The sequence below is a fragment of the Bos indicus x Bos taurus genome, chromosome 18 (assembly GCF_003369695.1).
Source record: "Bos indicus x Bos taurus breed Angus x Brahman F1 hybrid chromosome 18, Bos_hybrid_MaternalHap_v2.0, whole genome shotgun sequence".
NCBI classification, from domain to species: Eukaryota; Metazoa; Chordata; class Mammalia; order Artiodactyla; family Bovidae; genus Bos; species Bos indicus x Bos taurus.
The window spans coordinates 57,936,802-57,961,811 of NC_040093.1; the positions used below are offsets into that span (position 1 = coordinate 57,936,802).

Consider the following 25,010-nt stretch of genomic DNA (forward strand, 5'->3'; position numbering starts at 1 on the left):
GATAAACAACACAAAACAAAAAATGGGTATTTCCCCTGTACGCTCAGACTCCCTAGGCCCCTTTCTCTGGTCCCCTGGCTAACAGAAGGGATTTCTATCTGGGTTTTTGTTTCCTTTACTCACTGTGCAGTACCATGACTCAGGCTACCACTGGGACAAAGAAAGCAGGAAACCCCCATCTTTATGGATGGCTCCTGAGCTTCTGACTTTGGTCCTGTCTGCCTGCTGGAGTTTCCTTCTCAGGGTCCTCTCATAGTTTCGTTTTGTCTTCTGCCCGTATGTTAGTTGTGATTAACGGGAGAAACAGGCTCTCCTAGGCTAACTCCAGGCCACTGTCCTCCAGGCTTTTTCACAACTGTGTGCTTCTGTAAACTATTTCTCAGCACTTGCTATGTGCTAGGTGCTGCGCCAGGTGCAGGTACACAGGGGGAACTGACAGTGACTATCTGCACCGACGGCCCTGCAGAGAAGAATGACGGGGAATAAGCAAGGTCACCTAGGAGAAGCAGAGAAGCCACAGTGTCTGTAAAGGGAATCCAGGAAAACTTCCCAGAGCAGGCAATGTTTAAAATGAGAACTGAAGGAAGACCAAGAGTATGAGCAGAGAGAAGGGCAGGAGTTTTCCCTGCAAAGAACGGCATGCTTACTGGCCTTTGGGTGGGGAAGAGGTGACAAGTCCTATGAACTGCAAAGAGGTCTGAGCTACTAGGATAGTCAGAGAAGGGGAGTGTGGCAGGGGATGAGGAGAGGGACAGGAAGGGAGATGATGGGGATGTTTGCAGGCCATTTTAGAGATTTAAATTAGTCCCCTCGGGAAAATGAAAAGCAAAACAGCCACAATTTTGATATGTTTGGACTCTGATCCCATTTTACAGATGGGGAAAGAAAGCCCAGAGAGGTAGACTGGGCACAGTATTTTACAGACTAAGCAAGAAGGCCCGAAGAGGGGGTTTGTATGGACCACAGAGGCAATAAATGGCAGAAAACAGACTTCCGGCCAAATATTCGGCTCCCTGGTTAGTCAGAGCTATTTCTTCCACTTCTCACTTGCTTTGGGAGTCTTAATGTAACCTTTGTGAACACTGAGACCCTGGCTTGGTCGTGTAGCATCTTTTTGTTCATTCTTTTTATCTTTGCAGAGCAGGGAAGATGTGCCGTGGGTGAGTACATGTGTGCACACGTGTGTGAATGCATGTGTTTGTGTGAGCCTAACACTGGTAACTTTTCTGACTGTTGCTGGCAGTCTGTCCAGCAGGGTGACCCACCAATTCACAGCCCCCGGGGATTTCACCGTGTTTGCTGAGTGTTCAACCAGCGAGTGGCATGTGATGGCTCAGAAGCAAGTGACGATTCAAGACAACACGGAGAGGCTCCGTGTGACTGGGTGTTCTGGCCTGACCACGTCAGGAGCCAGCCCTCTCTGCTGGGCAGTCTTCGGGGACCCTCTGTGGATTCAGGTGGAGCTTGATGGAGGTGAGTCTACAGAAATGGTCAAGATCAAAGCAACCTTGATTTGCCCCAAATCTATCCATCCAGCTCCCAGGCTTCAATGAATACTAACAGCAATGATTTATGGAGTCAGTTTTTTTAGCCATTCATTTATCTAGCACCTAGTGTATACCAGAACCTTGTCTAAGTGCTTTATATATACTAGCCCACCCAGTATATTTTACAAAGGAAGAAATGGAAGAAATGTTTAGAAATTTGGCCTAAGTCACAAGACTAGTGAGAGCAACTAGCCTCCTAAAGATCCTTGGCATGCCCATGTCCCATTTCAAGAAATGGACTTCCAAGCCACCCCCTGTTGAGGGAATGTGAACAGTAGTGGGAGGGCTGCCAGCTGGGCCTGAGCACATCTCAGCGCTGCCAGCATTGACCAGCTTGGCACAACCACACTGCCCCCAGTTCAAGCTAATATTCAGCTGCACACACTGGTACAGCCACAGCAGCTGTTATGGCTGGTGTACCTCTGGTTGCTCAGTTTCCCTTCTGACTGGTTACAGAGGCCATTCTGCTTGGTCATCATGTCCATTTTGATTGGTCATGGTATCCATTCTGATTGGTCATGGCATTTATTCCAATTGGTCACAGCAATATTTCTCATTGGTCACAATGTCCATTCTAATTGGTCACAGTATCCATTTAGATTGGTCACAGTGTCCATTCTGATTTATCAGGACATCATTCTACTTAGTTAGTGCCCATGCAGTGGCAGTTGCTAAATATTTTGCCTATCACCCCTTCTGTCCATAGAGAATCCTTCCAACCAAGACCTGACCTCATCCGAAGCAGCGTCTTTCCTCAAGGCACAGGTCCAGTCTGAGATCTGGACAGAGGCCACTGAGTGGCACAGAGCTGTGGAGAGGACAGGTCTCAGCCCAGCCTAACACCTCCTGGAGCCTCACTCAGAGCAGTAACTCCATGGAGCTATAACTGGACTTTATTTTATTTTATTTTTTTGCCATTGCTTTTTATAAGTGGACTTTAAACAGTGCTTATGGCTCCTTTCTGTTCTGGTGTTCTGGTTGGCTGAAGATGCAACCTAGGTGCACCTGGAAAAGCTTAAGATAATCTTTTTTCATTCTACAAATATAACTGAGTGACTACTCTTTGCCAGATATGGGGAAGGCAGCCATAAACACAAAAGTCAAGATTCGTGTTCTCAGAGGGCTACCATCACCATCATCACCCTCATCAACAACACCATCACTCAAACAAGAAACACACTAGCTTGGTTTCTATTGGAAAGAATATTAATCTGGGGGCTTAAATCATATTTTAAGAGTCAACCACAATATTTAGCATCCAGGTAGCACAAGCACCCGCAAGCTGTAAGGGAGCCCTATCTTAATGTGAATGGGCTGAGTTCTCCCACTGGGCAGGCTTTCAGGTGGCCAGTCATGGAGATGGAAATAATTAAGACTTTGCAGGTGAGCAGTGAGGACCCCAAAAGAAAAATCACTTGTGAACCCAATACTCAAGAGATCCATGTTAATTATCTGGGGGAGGATATACCCTTATATATGTCTTTATATCCACATCTATGTGTGTATGTGGACTCTGACCTCACAGCTGGAGTCTGAACTGTCTCAGTATAATCTACTGCATGTTGTTACTGACATCCTTAAAAGTTTCTTACTCCACCTAGGAACAGGGGTGACTTACACCGTGCTGCTAGGTAACACAACCCTGGCTGAGTTCACCACGCAGAGGGGCCCGCTCCCCTACAATCTGACCCTGGACAGAGGAGTCCAGCGCCGAACGGGCCCAGGGATGCACCACCTGGAGATTCGAGCCACCAACGACAGCACCAACTCCGCCCCCTCCAGAAACATCACCGTCCGCTTCGTGGAGGCTCTGTCGGGGCTGCAGGCTTCCTGGGCTTCTGACCACTTGGAGCTTGGGCAGGACCTATTAGTCAATGTCTCGGTGGCTCACGGCATCCCGGAGAGTTTGACCTTTGAGGTGGCAGGACTCGATACAACCTTCTCCTATGAGAAAGAGAACCTCAGAGGGTCATTTGGGACTTACCATGTGGCGGTTCCTCTTGAAGGTATTTGGGGTGTGTGGCTCCCCTTCCAAACCTCCCTCATCTTCCCTTTCCAACTTGGTGTCTAGGGTCCTCTTAGTCAGTTTCTCCATATGCCCAAGACACAAACGTGGTTTACAGCAACCAGCTGAGGTCACAAAATAAGGAAGACGCAGAGGCCATCTTCAGTCCTGGAGCTTGTAGTTATAGGGATTCTCAACACCGGCACTTCTCACATTCTGTTGTTCAGTTGCTCGATCATGTCCGACTCTTTGTGACCCCATGGACTGCAGCACGCCAGGCTTCCCTATCCTCACTGTTTGGAGTTTATGCAAACTCACGTCCATTGAGTCAGTGATGCCATCCAACCAATTTATTCTCTGCCGCCCCCTTCTCCTGCCCTCAACCTTTCCCAGGAGCCAGGGAAGCCCCCTCCTGACATTTGGGACCGGATAATTCTTTCTTGTGGGGACAGTCCTGTGCATCACGGGATGTTTAGCAGCATCCCTGGCCTTGACCCACTAGATGCCAGTAGCACCAAATCATGACAATTACAAACGTCTCCAGTCACTGCCAACTGCACCCTGGAGAGCAGAATCACCCCCATGGAGAATCACTGGAAGTGAGCAGGCGTACTTGGATCTCTTCCATCATTTCTAGAGGAGAATGTGTTTCGGGAAACTGCAGTCCACGCCCTGTGGGGAGAGAGACGGGTAAAAAAACGACAGGGTGGGAAACAGAGGGACAAGAAAGGAAGTGCTGGGACGCTGGCGGGAATAGACGATAGGGCAGCAGACTGGCTGGCACCAGCCAGGGCAGGAGGCCACAGCTGACGTGCAATTAATCTGGAAAGAACAGAGCTCTGAGGCCAATGTGGTGAGGTCAGCAGGCAGGAATGTGATGAAGCCTGCAGAGTCTCCAGCCCACCCAGGTCCCCTGCCCTGGACCTCAGACGTGTGTGAGAAGGTGGGGTAATGAGGTGCAGGTGTGGGCCACCATGCCCTCAGCAAGGGAGTTGGTTTAAAAAAAAGAGAGAGAGAGATGGCAGAAGGAACGACAGAGTCAAGAAGAGAAACACTGCAATTTTGCCAGGTACCGAATGGTACAGATTGGAACAAGAAGAATCTGGAAATGAAATGGAATGACAATGGAAAATACAACACAGAGGCTACAGATCAAATGCAAATTAATTTTTTGTCCCCTTTAAAGTTACTCAGTGGGGGATGAGAGATTAAAATCTCCGTACACCCTCTGGCTTTTGGACTCACTCTCAGATGATAAGCAGTCTTCTCCTCCCACGAGAAGAACAGACTGGATGCCTCTGGGATGAAGGGGGTGAGGGAGGGGAAAGGGCACCGGGTAGGAACAGACGGCCTTCACGTGACGGCACCGGCCCTGCTCTCGGGGCCCTGCAGGTGTTTGCAGCTGCCTCTCGGAGGAGCTTCCACGGGCTCCTGCAGTGGGGGTAATGCCTCTCCTTCGGGGCCACATCGCCTCAGCTGGTGCTTCTCCTGTCACCAAGAGGGTCCCTCTCTCTGTTCTCCTCATTCTCTCTACCATCTCCAGTGCCCTCTCTCCGGAGGGCAAACGTCTGGTCCATAGCAAATTCTCACCCAGTCCTTGGCTGCTACCGGCCAACTGTAGTCATTTCCCAAATGCAGAAATGCCACCTTTCCTGTCTTCCCTTCCCTCTCCCTCCACCTGTCATAGATCATTCCTTCAAGGCCATGAGTAAGGAATTGCCCATGGGAGTCTCAGTTGGCACTAGTGGTAAATAATCTGCCTGCCAATGCAGGAGATATAAGAGACACAGGTTCAATCCCTGGTCGGGAAGATCCCCTGGAGGAGGAATTGGCACCACACTCCAGTATTCTTGCCTGGAAAATCCCACGGGCAGAGAGGAGCCTGGTGGGCTATAGTCCATGGGGTCACAGAGTCAGACGTGACTGAGTGACTGAGCACAGCACATGTGAGTCCTCAGCCCCAAAGAATACAAACCCAGCTGTCCAAGGGCCCTCTCTGGAGACCTTCTCTCCAGGCTTGAGAAGAGAAGAATGCAGCACCCACCCCCCACTTCCCCATGAGAGAGGCAAGTTGGGGATACACATGTAGCAGCAGCTCTGTCCAAATCCTCTGACAAATCTTTCTCCCCGCTCTCCACTCTCTTGACCCTTTAAAACCACAGCAAGGCCCCCTTCTTCTGGAATCTCCTCTCTCATCTGGCAAATGAGGACTACTCATCCTTTGAACTTCAGCCCTGGCCCCTGCCACACCCCATAAACATTTCTTTCTCCTCCAAGGTGGAAGCAACCCCCTAACCTGTGCTCACACCGCTCCCCATGCCAATTCCTATCCTGGAGAGCCCCACGTGCCTACTAGACCATATGGCCCTGAGGACAAGGACCACATTTCATTCATGTCTGTGTCCTCAGAGCCTTGCTCCATGCCTGGCATACAACAGGGAATCATTAAATGCTTCAATGATGAAAGAGTCAGATGCTGCGCTCAGAGAACTGGAGAAGCACAGGCTGGGAGAACTGTCTCAGAGTAAGTTGAATCTCTGATTACAATGCCCATAATTCTCCACTTTTTGTATTGCAGGCACCTTTCTGGTCACTGTACTGGTGAGGGACGCCTTCTCAAACTTGAGTTTGGAAATTGGAAGCATCACTGTCACAGGTAAGAATTTTCTGAAAAGGGGTAAAAAATTTGTGACTAGGGGCATCTACACTGGCTCAGGATCTAGAAAGAGGCCCCTCAGAAACAGAGCTTTGAATACTTACTTTGTTCTACAGATAATAAGAATTTTCTGGTTACTCTAAACAGGCAATAATGTAAGCAGTATAACATCCAACCACTGATACAGAATTCTAAAACATCCAAACTTGTATTACTTACAATCCTTTTGGCTTCAAGTAATAGAAAGCCCCATCTAAGTGGCTTTAAGTTCAAGTCACATTATCTCATGTAATTGGCTAGGAGGTAAGTAGTTCCAGGGATGGTTCAATGGCTTGATATCACCAGCAAGGACCCAGACTCCATCTGTCATTCTGCTCTGTCATCCCCAGAGCATTTGTTTGATCCTTAGGCTTGTGCCTCATGTAATCAAGATGGCTGCTGCAGTTCCAGACATCACATGTCAACCCAGCATTATCCAGCAGCAGCAGAAACCCATTTACCTGTACTCATCTCTTTTTTAAAAATAATTTTCTTTCCTTATTTAGGTCGTGCTGGGTCTTCGTTGCTGCATAGGCTTTTCTCTAGTTGCAATGAGCAGGGCTACTCGCTAGTTGTTATGAGTGGGCTTCTCACCGCGGTGGGTGGCATCACTTGTGGAGCAGGGGCTCTAGGGTGCACGGGCTTCGGTAGTGGCAGCTTCCAGGCTCCAGAGCATGAGCTCAATAGTTGCTGTGGTGCTCAGGCTTAGTTGCTTTGTGGCAGGTGGGATTTTCCTGGCCCAGGGATCTTGCATTGGTAGGCAGATTCATTACTACTGAGCCACCAGGGAAGCCTCCGTCTTCTTTTTATTTGGGGGTGGGTGGGTACTGTTCCACTAGTCCCTAGCAACCTTCCCTTTAAATACCATTGGCCAAGGTAGGGTCATATGCCCAACTGCAAGGGATGCTGGGAAGCCAGCATTTTTAGGCCCTGTGGGAGAAGATGGATTCTGTCAGCCAAGAGAAGGCTGTTGGTAGGCAGCCAGCAGTAGATGTCACTGTCTGAAAGTCTGCCTTGAACATGGTTGCCAAAACTTTTGAGGAGCAAGAGGCAGAAAAGCAATTCAAACTGGCTCAAGTCAAAAGGAAATTTTATCAATTCTCAGAAAAGTCCAGGGTTTAGGCACAGCAGGATCCAGTCACTCAGTGTCTTCAGAAATCTGCCTCTCTCCATCTCTTGATTCTATGTTGGCTGCAGTCTGATTCCCTCTTCCTAAGTAGTAGCAAGATGGCCCCAGGCTTCAGTCCTTAACCCCGAAGAGAAAAAGCATCTCTTTGTTGACATTTCCACCATAAGTCCTGACGCTGCCTCTCACTTGTCCCAGCTTGGTTCATGGTCCCTCCTAGACCTGCTGCTGAGGCCAGGGGGAAGTGCTACTCAGGGCAGATCGGGGTCACACGTCCACCCTGGAACCTAATGTAGGATCAGATCCTCCCACAGGACTGAGAGTGCGGAGGGATGCTCCCCCAGGGAAAAAACATCACCTGTAAGTGCTGCTATCAAAAGAAGGTGGCAGGGACACCTGGATGGGAGGGAAACATGAGATGTCCATTCTGCTGTCCACAGCCCTCCTAGGAGTTTCCACACATGCCATTCAAGGCCCAGAGAGGTTGAGTGACTTTGCAGAAGTCACTCATAAGTCACTCAGTTGATTCATGGCAGGACCAGGGGAGCAACTATCTAGATTTCTTTATTCAGGGACCATCTTCTTTCTTCAGGTTAAGCAAGTTCTCTGGGTCTAGCATTTTAGCTTTGCTTTGCATAATTTTATAGACATTCAAACTTATCATTATGAGAATGAGAATTTACTGAGAGGGAATTTCTTTAAAGATCAGTGATACTTTGATATTAAAATATCCAAGCCACCAGGGCCTAGTGAATCACATGGAATGACCAACCCTAAGTGCTCAGCTTAATCACTACACCTTAATTAGGCAGTAATCACACTCACATTTCAGTTGTCTTCAGAGCATATCACCTGAGAGTACCTACTCCATTTTTTAAAAACTTGACACACTAATGTTCTTTATGGATGAACAGATGACAAAGCAATTATATATAGCACAGCACTCAGTCCTCCTGGAGCTTTGAAAAATAAGGGTTGCCTTCAGCCTTCTTTACAGCTGTGTATGCTCAGTCGCTCAGTTGTGTCTGGCTCTTTGCAGCCCCTATGGGCTATAGTCCACCAGGCTCTTCTGTCCATGGCTTTCCAGGAAAGAACACTGGAGCAGGTTGCCATTTCCTACTCCAGGGAATCTTCCCAACCCAGGGATCAAACCTGCATCTCTTGCGTCTCCTGCATTGGCAGGTGGATTCTTTACCACTAGCGCCACCTGGGGAACCCACTCTTGATGGATGAAGCATCTAATACTCAGTAACTAACCTGCTCAGGTTCACACAGCTGGTTAGAGGCCAATGAACGGATCCAGAAACACACCATGGTGCTCTGAGTCCAACTCCTACCAGACTGGCAGAGCAGCTTGTACCCATCTCTCCCCATTCTGCATTCAGTGAGGTCAACTTGGCGTCTTGAGCTCTGCTTTATGGGATCATTTGCACCACAGAAATCCACAAGCACTACAAATCAGGGCTCCCACCCTCACCGTTTAAGTGCTAGGTAAACATTAATAGAAAACAGTTGCATGTCTGACCTAAATCTTAAGTTCTACCTGCACTGGCAGCTGTCTACCTCTTTCTTACCTGCAAAAGCAGTGTCTCTGGGCCAGTGGCAAACATGACAGTTTTGCTTCTGACCTGTTTGCTATGACCTGAATGTTTGCTATGCGTCCCTAAATTATTTTCAGAGACAGGCAGATGCTCTGACTCTGCCCTTTGGTGACCTTATAAACACCACCAATGTTTGACACCCATCCCCACTGTGTTCACAGCTCCTTCCAGTCTCCAAGAACCACCCCGAACAAAGGTCCAGAGAAAGAATGTGAGTATTTTTAAAAAACGCTTAACCTTACAAGAAAAAAGGTGTCTAAGTACTCTGTTTTATTGGGGTTTGGGCCTTTCGGGTGCTAACAGCAGAGCACTAGCAATCAATGAGATTTCTTCTGTTTAAAAAGAAGCCCAGAAGAAATCAAATGAAGCATGCTCTCTAACCACAACAGCACTATGCAATAAGTCAGTAATAAGTTATCTAGGATATGTAGATAACTATCAGACATTTTGGAAATTAAACAGCACACTTCTTTTAAAAAAAAGATCAATGGATCAAAGAAAAAAATCAGGATATTTTTAAATATTTCTAAGTGATAATAATAATACAGCTTATCCAAATATATGGGATGCAGCTAAGGCAATGCTCAGAAGGAAATTCATGGCTTTTAACGCTTATTTTAGAAAAAAGGCCCAGGTTCTTTAGTGTTTATAGCAAGACTAAGTCTTTGATTCCTTGCTGTTGACTTTTTTCTTGCATTTATTTCTTCAACAACAAGATTTACTGTGCCTCTACAATGTTCAATGTTCAGATATTAGGAGCTGGGGATACACTGGTGAATAAACATATGTGTGGTCCCTGCCTTCATGAAGCTTAGTGGGTGAGACTAACAAACAAATTAGCAAAGAATAAATAATTGTGATGTGTCTAACTAGAATCAATAGGGTGTGGTGACAGCAACTAACAGACTATCACATGTACTATTAAATGTGACCAGACAAGACCTGTTAAGAAGTGACATTTAAGTGGAGACCTGAAGGTAGGATAGTCAGCCACCCTGTTAGGAAGAACAAGTGCTGTCTGGGTGCATAGATGAGAAGGCTCTGAGGTGTGTCAGGGGAGGAGGAGGATGGAGGAGATTACTGAGATGGGCAGAGGCCAAATCACACGGGGTCTCGGGTACGAGGGTGTTTGGTTTTATTCTTGGGCCATGGAGACCCCTGGGGGTTGAGCTCTGTTGCAGCCTCCTGTTATTCCCAGGCCAAGCCCTCTGGGCCTGAGCTTTCAACAGGTCCAACCAGAATTGATCCTGGAGCACACTGCACTCCTGACAATCCCTTTCTTAGAATCCATGTGCTCTCTGTCACTGCCCAGCTCACCCTCCCTCCTCCTTCCAGAAGGCTCCAGGGTCCTGTCCTCTGGGAAGCTTAGCCCAATACCAGCTGTCTGCTGTGTAGAGCTAATAGCTCTGCAGCCTCTCTGCTCCAGACACAAGAGGACACGCATCACTATTATTCTCACTTGATATGCAGCAACCCCAGGAGTCAGACAGGATCAGAACCTCGAGGGGAACAGAAGCTCTTAGCCTACTGCCTCCCTCATTTACATTCTCATGATCCCCTGAGCGCCCTCTACTGCAGCAGTTAGCACTCTGCGTTTTAATCCTTGGTCTTCTCGTCTGTCCATCAGAGGAGACGTAAGGGCAGGGGCTGGGTCTCTCTCTGTTTCTGTATCTCTAGGCATCAAGCACAGGGCCTGGCCCATAGCAGCCGCTGCCAGCACAGCTGAATGTATGATGAACCCTTAGCCGCCAGTCCACACCAGGCTAGTGACTTACCTGGTGATCCATCCCACTCCACACTTTACACTGTGGCCATCTCTTGCACAGACTGCTCTGGGGCGGAAGGTAGGGTGCCAACTGTGGAGTGTGTCTCACTGGCCAGCTGCTTCTTCTGCAGAGAGACAAAGGGAAAGTGGAGCTGTACGTGGAACCTGGTCAGTACTTGGATCCTTTCACCACAGTGACTCTGGGCTGGCCGGACAGGGATAAGGACTTACGCTTCCAGTGGGCATGTGGTAGGTGGTCTTAGAGCTCTGAACTGTCTTATCTCATCACGAAGCAATGGATGGCGGTCAGCTTTTGCTGCTCTTAACCTTGACACCAGGATTATTCATGCTTGACATTTTGTGTGCCTTGTATGTGCCAGAGGTGGTGAATTCCATGGAAATGGGAGGTGCGGGGAGCAGTGGCCTTGAAGGCAGGCAACCAGAAGAGGCACTATCTATAGAGAATTTAGGAACAATAATTAGACCCTAAAATCAGTCTGCTTTTTTATTATTGCCACAAATAATGTCAGTGGTAAGACACTCCTCTCCTCTTGGACTCCGTCCCTCTTTTAACCTCCACGCTTTTGATATGCCACAGTTTAGAAAGAGGACATGATGAGGCCTTTTCTGACAAAACTTTTTTGTCAACCACTAGCACCTATTTTTAAGAAGTTGTTGTTCTCCTTTTTATGGGGATAGCTAGCTAGGTGTATGTGCTCAGTTGGGTCCGACTTTTTGTGACCCCATAGACTGCAGTTCACCAGGCTCCTCTGTCCGTGGAATTTCCCACATAAGAATACTGGAGTAGACTGCCATTTCCTACTCCAGGGGAATCTTTCCATCCAGGGATCAAACCCGCGCCTCTTGCACTTCCTGCATTAGCGGGCAGATTCTTAGATATATCTTACCTATGGATATATTCCTTTAGAAATAAAATGAATACCATTCATACTGTATATACTGCTTTTGTTAACCATTTTTTTTATTGAACGATATATCCCATATATTTTTAAGTCAACATATTCTTCTGAACCTTGATTTTCATAATTGCATAATAGACTGTCAAGTTGCTATATGGGCATTTACTCACCAGTGCCCTCTTTTTGGCCACTGAGTTTCTTTTGAATTATTTGCCCTTAAAAACAACGCTATAATGAACATCCTTACAATGTTCAATTTCTATTTGCATCTGTGATTACTGTCATCAACAAGTTGCAAAGTCACGTAATGTTTGAAATCTTTTGATATGAATCGGCAAGTCTCATAACACCCGTCAGCATGTTAGTTCTTATTATCTGAATTAATAGAGGATACAACAAGTACAGACTTTAGGCGACTGAGCTGATGGCCTGACCCCCAGGCACGTCCTGTGAACGACTGCACACTGAGGGTCGTTGGGGTAGTGGATAAACACTGATCAACAGAGTTGAAGGGCACAGATTTCCTGAGCTGATATAAAGCAGGAGATGATCTGCAGCCTCCCAGATGGAGATTCGTCCTCCCAGGTCCCCAGTGTACCCCCAGAGACAGACAGCTGTGGACAATCCCTTACATCAAGAATAAGAAGATGCCTCGAATGTTCGCCAGGCGGGGATATTTATCCTCTCAGCGCCTCTCCAGCTATAGGCTGTCCTGCTCACCAGTGCAAGTCACCAATGCGAAACAAGCCAACAAACCCTGCAGGTTTGTTTAGAGTTTGGGTGAAGCGAGGGTCATTTTCCCAGCAGCATCCTTCTGCAGCACCATTCCTGCAACCTGAAAGTGAACTGGAAAAAAAAAAACACCAAAATCTCTATTTGGAGCCAATTTTCCTATCAATGACCCATTTCTTCTAAAAACCCAAACCAGAAGGTAGCCACATGTGTCAAGTTCAAGGTTCCTGGGTGGATTACAGTGTTGACCCACCTCTCTCTCTCTCTCAGGGCGCTGCTGGGGCCAGTGGAGTGACTGTGTTGAGAGGCAGCTGCTCCGCACAGACCAGAGGGAGCTGGTGGTTCCACCGTCCTGCCTGCCGCCCTCAGACTCTGCTGTTACCCTGCGCCTGACAGTCTGGAGAGGCCCGGAGCTGGAGAACCTGGGGGAGCAGTGCCTCTATGTGTCCGCCCCCCTGGAACTCAGGCCGCGAGTCAGGTGGGGGCGTGAGAGCAAACTCCTGCGGGGTTGCCGTCGGGCCAGGGTGTTCTGACAGTCAACTCTGGCTACACTGAATAAGGGGCAGGGTTTACACTGGTGGGGAAAACCAGGCCCTGTCTCCATTCTCTCTGGAGTCACTCAGTGGTCAGTGATGAATCACACAAATGAATGGAAGGAGAGGGTGTACCTCCATGACAGCTTCCCTGACCCCAAGGCTGCCTCAGCAGAGATGTGAAGACAGAACAGGAATGAATTTGGCCAGGAAAAGGGGGCTTGAGAGAGAACAGAACAGCAAAGGGACAGAGCATAGAACAATCTAGAAGTGAAAGAGGCTGGTGTGGCTGGGGCACAGAGGAAGAGCAGGCAGGGGCTAGCTCGGCAGGGCCTCAAGGGTTGTGTGAGATGCATGATTTTGGACTTTATCCTAAGAGTTCTGGAAAGCCACCAAGACGTTTAAGCAGGCTGGGAATGTGATCATGTTTTGCTTCCAAACACTGGTAGCTGGGTACAGAAGCAGCTGGAGCAGGTAAGAGAGGACTCAGGGAGACTGATTAAGCTCATGCAGGAATCAAGAGGAGAGTTCAAAGTAGCAATGACTGCCAGCTGGGTCCCTGAAGGAAGAAGATGGCTCACTCGAACTGGGAACTGATGGGAGCTGGATAAGGGTTGATTTACAGATGTGGGCAGGGATAAGAGGACCAACCATGGATGACCATGCAGGCTGCAAGAGGAGGAAGCCATTGTCCCTCTTAGGACTCAGGGGAAAGAGGCGTGGATGGCACTCCTGTGAACCCCCTGGGGGCTGCAGCTGCGGGAGAGGTGCCCCTGGAAGGAGCTGGGGCTTCAGCCAGAGGAGCATGGCCTCTGCCAACTACAGGCCATTTGGTGAGGAGCAGGGAGAGTGGTGAATAACTATCCCAATGCTCCCAATTGGATAGACCCAAACAGAAGACAGAGGGTGTTGGAACCTGGTGATGCAGTCTATGGAGCTCAGTCCTGGGTGCATAGAGCCACAGAGTTGATGGCGAGCGGGCTGCAGGGGCAAAGGGAGAATGTCCAGCCCACTAGTTCTAGGGTAGAGAAGTCAGAAGTAGGGAGATTATTCAGCTACTATGAAGCTCATATGGAAAGGATTGGGAATGGGCTGGACACAGCCGGAATCACACTGACCTCTCACTGACTCAAGAGGGGCAATATGACAACACAGAGAAGGCCTAGGACTCAGGTCAGGATGTGTGGGCCCATGTTCCCTCCCCCAGTCAGGATGAGTCACATAACCTCTCTGAGCTCGGTTTGCTCACCTGTGATATGGGAACGCTGATAGGGTTATGGTCAGCACTGGATAAGCCAATAAAAGTGGGACATGGCAGGTATGCTGCAAAATCATAGCATTCATTGGAGCTGAAGCTCCAAAACATTGGTCACCTGATGTGAAGAGCCGACTCACTGGAAAAGACCCTGATGCTGGGAAAAATTGAAGGCAAAAGGAGAAGAGGGGGCAGAGGATGAGACGGTTGGATGGCATTACCGACTCAAAGGACATGAATCTGAGCAAACTCCAGGAGATACTGAAGGATGGGGGAGCCTGGTGTGCTGCAGTCCATGGGGTCGCAAACAGTCAGACATGACTTAGCAACTGAACAACAACAATTGATCGTTATTAGAACTATAAAGAATCGTGGAGATTGATAGCTCTCATCCCCTCACTTTGCAACTGAGGAAACCGAGGCTCAGACAGGTTAAGTGACTTGTGCGAGGCAGCCTTTCCTAAGTGGCAGGGACGAGATTGGAGCCTGGGGTCCTGTCAGCCTCCTGCACTTTTCATACTGTTATCCTGTGCAGTGAATGGAATGGGGATTCAGGCAGGCACAAACTGCTCCATCTCCATGACCACGGGTATGCCCCGGTTTGGGTTGGGGCAGGGGCTGCTTTTATTCCGCTTTGACTTGAAAAAAGGCCATTTCCTACCTTCTCAAATAATTTGAGAACTGGACCAGGCAAGGTGGCTCCTCAGACTAAGGATCTTCCCAGCTCTGTTCTCTGTCTCCCTTTCAGCTGTGAGGAGAACTGCGGGCCAGTGGATGCCAGCAGGGACGTTATGCTGAGGGTCACCATGGGGGACAGGTCTGCAGCAGCCATGTTCAGCTGGTATTTGGATGACACCCCACTGGAGAAGGTGAGGATACTGGCAGCCTCGAAAAAACAGAAATGTCTTCCCACTTTGACTGACCAGACCTGTGTCACAGGCCCAGGACTGAGCTGGGGGTGGATCAGTCCACTCAGCCCGTGGAGTAGGAGTCGGGGGCTGAGGGCACTGGCCTGCAGAGAGAATGGATGCAGGGGAGAAAAACCAACAATAAACATCGCAGCAGATGCCGTGGGGGCCCCAGCCATCCCTCTTACCAGGCTGATCCAGGCCTCCCCCAGGGCTATGGGGAGGCTGCTGATCCATAACTGTGGGGATCTAACAGCCAGCCCCCAAGCCTTTAAGTGCCACAATTTCTGTGGTGCAGCTTATGCTCCAGAGCCCCCCATGACACCAGGCTGAATGAAGCTGGGTGCCTCCTGAAACCACTTCTTTGCCTCATTTCATTTTCTCCCCACCTCAACTGCCCTCTTGGTTTTCCCTGGGAGCCCTGCCTTGTAAATGCCCTGCACATGAACCCTTGTCTCAGGCTCTGCTTCCAGGGAACCTGACTGAGGACAGATACCCCAACATGCTGGGGATGAGCATTTGGGCTGACCTCGGGGAAAGAGCTGGTGCTGCTGTCCATCCATCGGAGACAAATCCGAAAGGTCTCCCTAGCTCAGAAGCCACTGCCCGGGGGGGTCTGGTGGCCTGGCTGCAGCCTCAGAGATCCTGGGCTGTGCTCTCTTTCAGGCCGAGCCCCTCCCTGAGGCCTGCAGACTCGGAGGATTCTGGCCGCGTTCTTCAATCCTCCTTCAGAGCAACACCTCCACCCTGCTGCTCAACAGCTCCTTCCTGAGGATCTGCGGCCAGGCCGCCCGGATCAGAGTCACAGGTGGGAAGGCTCCTCCAGTCTCTTATCACAGACCCCACCTCCTCCAGAGTGAACCGAGAGGAAGCCAGGGGTGCTGAAACAGGGCCGGCAGTGCGGGGTGGGGCCATACACAGGCTCTGGCGTGAATCCCACCACCGCCACCTTCTAGCTGGGAGACCTCAGGCTGGAGATTTAAGCCTGTTTCCTCACATGCAAGCAGGGCAATAGCAAGGTCTGCTTCTGAACTGTACGGTGCAGGCTGAGCGACACAACATGGTGAGGAAGGCAGACCGTCCCGGGGTGTGCCGTCTGTGTGTCCTGCCAGGTGATTCGGCGCTTCTCACTGAAAACAAGCGCCGGACAGCAGCATGTAGACTCTCAGAAAGATAAATAATGGGGTAATTATTCCTCTTCAGATGAATTCCTTTGATTCGGTATTTCTCAAAGTGGCTCATAGGCCACTCGCCCAGGATAACCTGGTACCATTTTAAGTTACACATTCCTGGGTTCACCCCAAACCTTCTGAATTAAGTCTGGGCCAGGGAATTCATTTTAATTGATTAAAATTCTGTATGCACAACTCTTCCAGGCATGCACTGTTTTTGAAAACTAGGTGATTATAACAGGCGGTTCGGGGTGTTGGTGCAGGTTAGCTGGGGCTCTTCATGGTGCTGTGGGAGCCCTTGGTTTGGGTAGGATCTGCCTCTTTCTAGGTCTTGACTGTGGCCCTTCCAAGCTTGGTCTCTTGAGAAAGTCTTGTTTTCCAATATTTTTCCTCCTCACTAAAGCCCTGTGAGGAAGCTATTGTTATTAGCTCCATTTTACAGATGAGGAACTGAGTCTCAAAAGGTCAAAGCCAAGGTCACATGGAGAGTAAATGGCAGGACTAGGATTCTGTCTCTGTCCAATTTTGCTGAGACCCTGGAATGTCCTGCCTGAGGTGTGAGGGGTAGGGGTGGAGTAGTTAAGATATGCGGATTTCTGAGCCTTACCCCTGAATCTCCAGAGAGAGGCTCTGGAGCAAGGCCTGGGAATCTGCGTGTTAAATAAGTTCCCAGGAGATCATGAGCCATGGTGGAGTTTGTGTGACACCCACAGCCCCTAAGCACATCTTTTGTCTCATTCTCCAGCAGTGACCGGGTGTGCCTATGGGGAGGACACCTATGTGGTCAGCTCCCTGCCTCCCCTGGAGGTGCCCACCTGCACCATTGCCCCAGAGGAGGGGACCATCCTGACGAGCTTCGCCATCTTCTGCAATGTCTCCACTGCCCTGGGCCCCCTGGAGTACTGCTTCTGCCTGGAGTCAGGTACCGGCTCAGGACTGCGCTCACCCCTCACTCCTGGGCTCATTCCTCTCCAAGAGCAGACACCTGTCTCTCTCTGAGAGCTGCAAAAAATGTGTTCTGTGGGTGAGAGAGGTTTGCAGGATGACCCATAACCCCCACCCCAGGCCCACTGACCCAGCCACACACCATAGCAACATGAGAAGCAGGTCCCATCAGTATCTCCTCTGCAACGATAGAGGCCAAAAAGACCTCTGCCCTGGCATGAGGGACATGGGAAGGGTGAAATGGAGGAGGGTGGGCAGAAGTATGACTACCAGGACACCATTCCTTAGTACACACTGGAAGGAGCCCTGACTCCCGGAGCTCTTCAGGACTAACACAGCCCCGCTCACAGAATCATCAGTGATGTTAGGACCCACTTTGGAGAGGCAACAGGGAGTGGGTGATGTCACAGAGCATGCCAGGAGGAGAACCACTTGCAAAGGCCTACAGGAGGAGACGGAGCATGCTGACGCCGCCCACCGCGATGCCCGGGCCAGTGTCCTGTCGCTGTAGCCCCCACCCAGGACTGCCGCAGGGCATCTTCAGGGGAGACGGGAAAGCCACCCAAGGTGTCTCTGCTCACCTGGAATGGGGGTGGCTGGTCCTTGGCAGGCTTATCTGAGTCCTTGTCTCTTCCCAATGAACTTCAGCATTTTATGACCCTCCCAAGAGCTCTTGAAAATGTTCTAGTCAGACTGGGACCATCATCCAAACCGAGGCTCCAGGAGTGTTTCTGGGGGTTCCCCAGTATCTAGCATTAAACACCACAATGATGTAAACTGGACACCTTGACAAGGTGAAGGTGGAGGGGAGCTATCGTCAGATCATGGGTGTCCTTCAAATAGATGTGGAATGTATGTCTGTGACTGGGTCTGAGCCTACAGGGAAACAATTCAAGGAAGGTAAGTAGATTTCATTTCAAATCTGTGTTTCCCTAAATAAAGACACCAGGCCCGCTGCTCCAGTTCTGACTGGTTATTCCGTTATATTTCCTCCTTCTGCCTCACACAGGTGAGCAGGGGGAAGGAAGCATGACCAATATAAAAATGAATTGGCATTTGCAATTCTATAACTTTGTGAATGTTTGCACACTACAATGAAGAGATTCCAATGACAGGCGAGTCCCCTTTAAGGACAAAAAGGATATTCATTCATTCATTCATTTTTACAACAAATATATTGAATTTCAGGCTCTGTTCTAGGTCCTATATATACAGTAATGAACAAAATAGAGGAAGTCTCTGACCTCACTGTATTTATAATCAGTGGTGGAGACAGCTGGTAAACAAAGACACAGGATGAGAGGCACTGTTTTAGATAGAGCAGCCTGGGAAGACCTCTATACAGGAAGTAATATTTGAGGGAGTCTGGATACGCTTTGAACCAGTTGTTAAGATCATCTTCCTTTCCTTCTGCTCCTCTTTCTCCTTATTTTTGTAATTTGGTTTACCACTTTGAATTTTTCTAAAAAATCTATCAAGGGGGATTGTTTTTCTGAAAATCGTCATGGATTCTAGTAAGGCTATTCCAAAGTTACAGCAGCAGGTGATTTCCTAGGGAGGACAGTCAGTCAGTTCAGTTGCTCCATCGTGTCTGAGTCTTTGCGACCCCATGGACTGCAGCACGCCAGGCTTCCCTGTCCATCACCAACTCCCAGAGCTTACTCAAACTCACATCCATTAAGTCAGTGACGCCATCCAACCATCTCATCCTCTGTTGTCCCCTTCTCCTCCTGCCTTCAATCTTTCCCAGCATCGGGGTCTTTTCAAATGAGTCAGATCTTTGCATCAGGTGGCCAAAGTACTGGAGATTCAGCTTCAACATCAGTCCTTCCAATGAATATTCAGGACTGAATTCCTTTAGGATGGACTGGTTGGATCTCCTTGCTGTCCAAGGGACTCTCGAGAGTCTTCTCCAACACCACAGTTCAAAAGCATCAATTCTTTGGCACACAGCTTTCTTTATAGTCCAACTCTAACATCCACACATGACTACAGAAAATATCATAGCCTTGACTAGACAGACCTTTGTTGGCCAAGTAATGTCTCTGCTTTTTAATATGCTGTCTAGGTTTTCCTAGCTTTTCTTCCAAGGAGCAAGCGTCTTTTAACTTCATGGCTCTGGTCACCATCTGCAGTGATTTTGGAGCCCAAGAAAATAACATCTGTCACTGTTTCCACTGTTTCCCATCTATTTGCCATGAAGTGATGGGACTGAATGCCATGATCTTCATTGAATGTTGAGTGTTAAGCCATCTTTATCACTCTCCTCTTTCACCTTCATCAAGAGGCTCTTTAGTTCCTCTTCACTTTCTGCCATAGGGTGGTGTCATCTGCATATCTGAGGTTATTGATATTTCTCCCGGCAATCTTGATTCCAGCTTGTGCTTCTTCCAGTCCAGAGTTCCTCATGATGTACTCTGCACATAAGTTAAATAAGCAGGGTGACAATATCCAAAGTCATAGCAGCAGGTGATTTCCTAGGGAGGACAGTGGATCAGCATAAACTGTCTTCTCTCGGGAAGTATGGAGTCCAGAAGTCCCTGCCGTGCCCTCACAAGCTGTGGCTTTTGTGTCCTTGTCATCAGGCTCTACCTTGGTGGACTTATAGTCACCCTGAGACCTGGGAATGCCCCCTTAATTATTCAATGTCCATTTGCCAGGTTCCTGTCTATACTGTGGCCCTGAACCTGCCCTCCCATCAGTTTACCTGCCACTTGGAAAAGAAAACGATGACTTCATGTTGACAGTGGTCATTTCTGTCTCCAATCATGTGGGGGGCAGACAGCAGACCCAGGCAGTGGTTAAGGTGAGTGGCAGCCACTGTTCCTCTACTGAGACAATTTCTTTTTTATTTGTTTGGTTTTTTAAAATTATTTCTTTGCTTGGCTATGTTGGGTCTTACTTGTGGCATGTGGGATCTTGGCTGCATCACGTAGAATCTTTCACTGTGGTGCACGGACTCTCCAGTTGTGGTGCACAGGCTTATTTGCCCCATGGCATTGTAGGATCTCAGTTCCCCCATCAGGGACTGAACCCATGTCTTCTGCATTGCAGGACAGATTCTTAACCACTGGGCCACCAGTAAAGTCCCTGAGATAACTTCTTGACTTGTCTGAACTTCACCAAGAGGGTGGTGGGGTTGAAAGGAGCCAAGGGCATGACCATATGAGGGTTTATTCATTCATTCCTTCAACATATATTTACAGAGCACCTACCACATACCTGGTCCTGGTGATATAGCCATGGGCAAAAGACCTGATCTCTCCCTTTGTAGATCTTAGGACTAGTGGCCAGTACAGGGGAAGGATCCAGGGGATTTGGGGTGGGGTACCTGAGGGAGGTGGGGGCAGAAGAACCTAGAGATGAGTTAGACCAGTGCCTTCGGAGTTCAGAGGAAGGAGGACCAAGATCAGCCACTAGCTCTACAAGGAAGAGGTTGGATAAAATTTCAAGTCAGTTTCAAAGGTGAGAAGCCAGGTGGATGGAAAGACCTGAGGGCACGATGAGGAGGACAGTGAGAGGTGAAGTCATGACCTGCCCGAGGTTTGCTCCAGGTGGCCGTCAGCGCAAGTGGGTCCATGGCCCTCAAGCCCTGGGGGGAGCACCCACGCCAGGTAAAGCCCTCCAGCCCTACTCTGCTTCACCGTGTGCAGGCTGGGCCATCAGGCTCCAGCTCCAGAACAAGAGCTGGTGGGTTCCGATCCTCCTGCTCTGAGCACATCTCTGCTCTCCTGTTAGGTGGCACCTGGACACACCTGTGTGGAGGAGGAAGCATTCCAGGCCGTGGTGTGGGACAATGTCACCGCCATTCTGCAGGGCGGGCGTGGCCCTGAGCGGCTCTTCCAGCTGGCCAGGGCCGTGTCATCCGTACTGGACCAGGGGCCGGGCTCCAGGCAGCTGCCGAGAGTGGACACCAGACGGAAGGTGCTTCCGATGGACCCCTCTGTCCTTTTGCTGGGGTCCTGGGGTCTGCATGCAGCCATCTGGGGAGGGGAGTGGGGTCCATGGGTCCATGGGGAAGTCTTTGGTGTCTTCCAAGTTGATGTCATGTCTCTCTTCCAGTACTTTTAGTGAGTGACATAAAATGAAGCAACCTTTCTCTGCTCAGCTTCATGGAACCACAGGTTTCTAGGGTGGGAGGGAATTTAGAGGCTACCACTCCTGTCTCTTTCTGTTCAGTTCAGTTGCACAGTTGTGTCTGACTCTATGCGACCCCATGCACTGCAGCACACCAGGCTTCCCTGTCCATCACCAACTCCCAGAGCTTACTCAAATTCATGTCCATCGAGTCGGTGATGCCATCCAACCATCACATCCTCTGTCATCCCCTTCTTCTCCCGCCTTCAATCTTTCCCAGCATCAGGGTCTTTTCCAGTGAGTCAGTTCTTTGCATCAGGAAGGGGATGAAACTGAGGCCCAGAGGAGAAAAGTGACCCTGTCTTGGTCATACGGTTCATGGTTTGATGCTGTCCCAGCTCTGTCACTTACCATTTCTATTGTCAGGCCCAAGACTGAAATTCTCTAAGCCTCAGTTTTCCCATCTGGAAAACAGGAATAGTATTTTCCTTACAAGGTTGTGGTGAATGTTCATAATTACATTCACTGTAGCTATGAGTTAAATCACAGGAAAATTGCCAACATTCAAACAGCTTTAATTCATGAACATGGCTATTCCATGCCATACAACCTAGTATAAGCAACTCTGGCAGAAGGCATGGTTACTTCCACTCCCAGTGCATGCTCTGAGGCATCTGCCTGCACTCACCACACACAGCATCACACACACCTGGGTGTGGGGGACAGAGGACAGACTCCTCTGGACCCTGAAGGGTTTGCACGAGAGCGCTGAGCACACTGCAGAGGACGTGAGCAGCGTTCCCGGGTCCACATTTCCAGTAGGTAGTGAAGACAAGAGCAAACCCGGGTTGGCTCTTCCCCTGCCCTCCTCCAGCCCTCTCACCCCAGCCCTTCTCCCCACTTAGTCCCCTGGCCCCAACACACATGCACATAACTCCACCTGGCTCTCATTCACCCTGAGCATGACTTACATGCTTCCCTTTGGAGGGGAACTTCCTCTTGGATGCCCTATGATCCTAAGCACATGGACTACATAGCCTGACCCCAGGTCTTCTCATGAAACACTGGGGTCCTGGTGAGAGACAGATGTCAAGCTCTCATTGGGCAATGGAGGAGATTTTAAGAAAGGCTCTGTTGAGAAAACTGGAGGCAAGTCTTCAGAAACAAACGAGAGAGGACACAGGACCCCAGGGGCTCACCCTGAAGTGACCAGCATCCTGAAGGGGCAGCTGTGTGTGTGTAGGGGCTCCTTGGTAGGAGTGGTGGTTTTTGAAGGATGAGGCCGGCAACCCTGGCAGGGAGGGCGCCTGCAACAAAGCTTCCTGCTCTCTCCTCCCGCCCGCTCATCTCCTGCTAGTGAATCCACAGGCCAGAGGCCAGCAGCCTGACATCTCCATGCAGGCAGCCTCTAGGTTGGTGACCAAGGATGGGGAAGATCTGCAGAGGCAAATGTGAGATCATCCATTACCCACCCGAGTTTCCCTGCAGAACAATCTGATACGAGTCCCCTCACTGACAGGACTATTCTTCCCTCCACCCGAGTTGTAGCCTGAATGGGAGCCTGGCTGGCAGCAGACACGCTCAGACTCCACAGCTGCTGTGAAAGACTGTTGTTTTTCAGTTGCTCAGTCATGTCTGACTCTTTGCAACTCCATGGACTGTTGCCTGCCAGGCTCCTCTGTGGGACCTCTCAGGCAAGAATACTTGAGTGGGTTGCCATTTCCTTCTCTAGGGGTTCCTTCCTAACCCAGGGACAGAACCCTCATCTCCTGCATTGGCAGGTGAGTTCTTTATCACTGAGCCACCAGGGAAGCCTGAAAGACTGTTAGGCGATTAGATGAGCAAGTTTTGAGTAGCAAGCAGGACAGGAGGGTGAGCAAAAGTTCACCTCTGTTTGTGCTCTCCCAGATGGTTGCTATGAGCCATATCTGGCCACCTATTATTAAATTAAAATGAATTTTAATGAAATAAAGTTAAAAATCCAGTTCTCTGGTTGCACTAGCCATATTCCAAGGTCTTAATATGTAGTTACATTTCGCAAGCGGCTATGTTACTGGACAATCACAAGGACAGAACGTTTCTATCAACACAGAAAGTTCGATGGGGCAGTGCTAAAATTATATTCTTAGGTTTTACCTGCCTCAACCAAAGCCAGCCCCTGGCCTGCCCCTCGTTAGGGCTTAGAAAGCGTGTTCCCCCAGATGCTCCAGGAGGTCTGGCTTAAGGCTGGAGTGGCGGGGGGACTGGAGGGAGCCTTGTCCCCACTGCCCCCCAAAGCACACAGGGACCTATGGCTGCAACAAGCTCTCCCACCCACACTGGGCCATCACAATAAGCTAGTTCCTTAATTTCATGCCATTTGAGTCACAATGAGACCATTTGTTTCAAAATAATGCCAGATTTTACAGATTTGATTTGAAGAACTGGAAAAAGCTTGAGACATCCTATATTAGTTTCCTCCTGCTGCCGTAACAAATAACCATGAACTTCATGACTTAAAATGACACAAATGTCTTATCTTACCATTCTGGAGGTCAGGAGTGTGAAAGAAACAAGGTTCATTGGGGCTAAAGCCAAGGTGTTGGCAGGGCTGTGAGCTGTCTGGAGGCTATAGGCAAGAATCCATCTAGGGGCTTTTCCAGCTTCTAGAAGCTGCCCACATTGCCTGCTCCATTTTCAACACCAGCATCTTCAAACCTCCTCCCTCCACGGCCTCCCCCTTCTCCTCCTGTCTTCCGTCTCCCTCTCTGCCACCTCTTCCTCCACCATCACATCTCCTTCTCTGACTCTGACCCTCCTAGCTCCCTCCTTTAAAGACCCCCATGAAGACTCAGAAAAGGAAAATATGGTTGCTGGAGGGGGAAGGGATAGTTACGGAGTTTGGGGAGGTCATGTACACACTGCTGTATTCAAAATGGATAACCAACGAGGACCTACTGCACGGCACAGGGAACTCTGCTCAGTGTTATGTGGCAGCCTGGATGGGAGGGGGGTTTGAGGGGAGAGTGGATACGTGTGTATGTATGGCTGAGTCCTTTCACCATTCCCCTGAAACTATCACAACATTGTCAATAGTCTATACCCTGATACAAAATAGAAAGTTAAAGTTTGAAAAAAATAAAGGAGCAAAAAATCACAGGGACCCCTGTGATTATACTGGTCCCACCTGGTTAGTACAGGATACTCTCCCCATCTCAGAATCCCTAATTTAATCAAACCTCCACAGAGATTCTGCCCAAGTGTCTCTTGTCATGTGAATAACACATGCACAGCTTTCAGGGACTAGGGTGTGCCTATCTTTGGGAGGCTATGATTCTGCCTACCACACATCCTAGGGGACAAGCAGAGATCTATCAGCTTTGGAGGGCCCCACATGAGCCTGGTCACTTTCCTGGTCACCTTCTCAGACTCCAGATCTTTCTGGGACAGCCTCATCAAACCACTGGAATTACATCATCTCCCCCACCTTCCTCTGTCTTTTCCAAGGTCAGAGAGCGTATCCTGGGGTCACTGTCTGTGGTCAATGCCACCATGGGGGACATGCAGAGGCTGCGGGGGCTGGCTGAGGTGCTGAAAGAGGTGACCCAGCACAGTGAGGAGCTCACGCCCTTGGCCCAGGTGAGTAGTGCCCACCCACTAAGTCCTGACCTTTATTTCTGGGACCCTGATCATTCTTCCCACTTAACACTTCCATTTGCTTGTACACCCCTTCTATGCATATACATCTAT

At 49.4% G+C, this 25,010-nt stretch overlaps 1 protein-coding gene and 1 long non-coding RNA gene across 2 annotated transcripts in view; one reads left to right on the forward strand and one right to left on the reverse strand.

Moving 5' to 3' along the window:
• The window catches only part of PKD1L2 (polycystin 1 like 2), a 107,942-nt gene that overhangs the window by 22,680 nt on the left and 60,252 nt on the right, over positions 1 to 25,010 (forward strand). Inside the window, exons 6-17 of the mRNA XM_027513951.1 lie at positions 1,244 to 1,473; positions 3,149 to 3,553; positions 6,131 to 6,208; positions 9,136 to 9,185; positions 10,871 to 10,988; positions 12,662 to 12,869; positions 14,928 to 15,048; positions 15,754 to 15,895; positions 17,005 to 17,181; positions 19,865 to 20,010; positions 20,943 to 21,128; positions 24,768 to 24,899. Of these exons, the coding sequence (XP_027369752.1) occupies positions 1,244 to 1,473; positions 3,149 to 3,553; positions 6,131 to 6,208; positions 9,136 to 9,185; positions 10,871 to 10,988; positions 12,662 to 12,869; positions 14,928 to 15,048; positions 15,754 to 15,895; positions 17,005 to 17,181; positions 19,865 to 20,010; positions 20,943 to 21,128; positions 24,768 to 24,899 (1,993 nt within the window). The remainder of the gene's footprint in view (positions 1 to 1,243; positions 1,474 to 3,148; positions 3,554 to 6,130; positions 6,209 to 9,135; positions 9,186 to 10,870; positions 10,989 to 12,661; positions 12,870 to 14,927; positions 15,049 to 15,753; positions 15,896 to 17,004; positions 17,182 to 19,864; positions 20,011 to 20,942; positions 21,129 to 24,767; positions 24,900 to 25,010) is intronic.
• On the reverse strand, positions 3,893 to 18,838 carry LOC113875506. The gene is made up of 7 exons (XR_003506259.1): positions 17,786 to 18,838; positions 17,075 to 17,261; positions 14,841 to 15,191; positions 12,292 to 12,505; positions 10,971 to 11,194; positions 10,750 to 10,864; positions 3,893 to 4,224 (listed from the first exon to the last, which is right to left on the reverse strand). It is a non-coding gene; the product is annotated as an uncharacterized LOC113875506 (long non-coding RNA).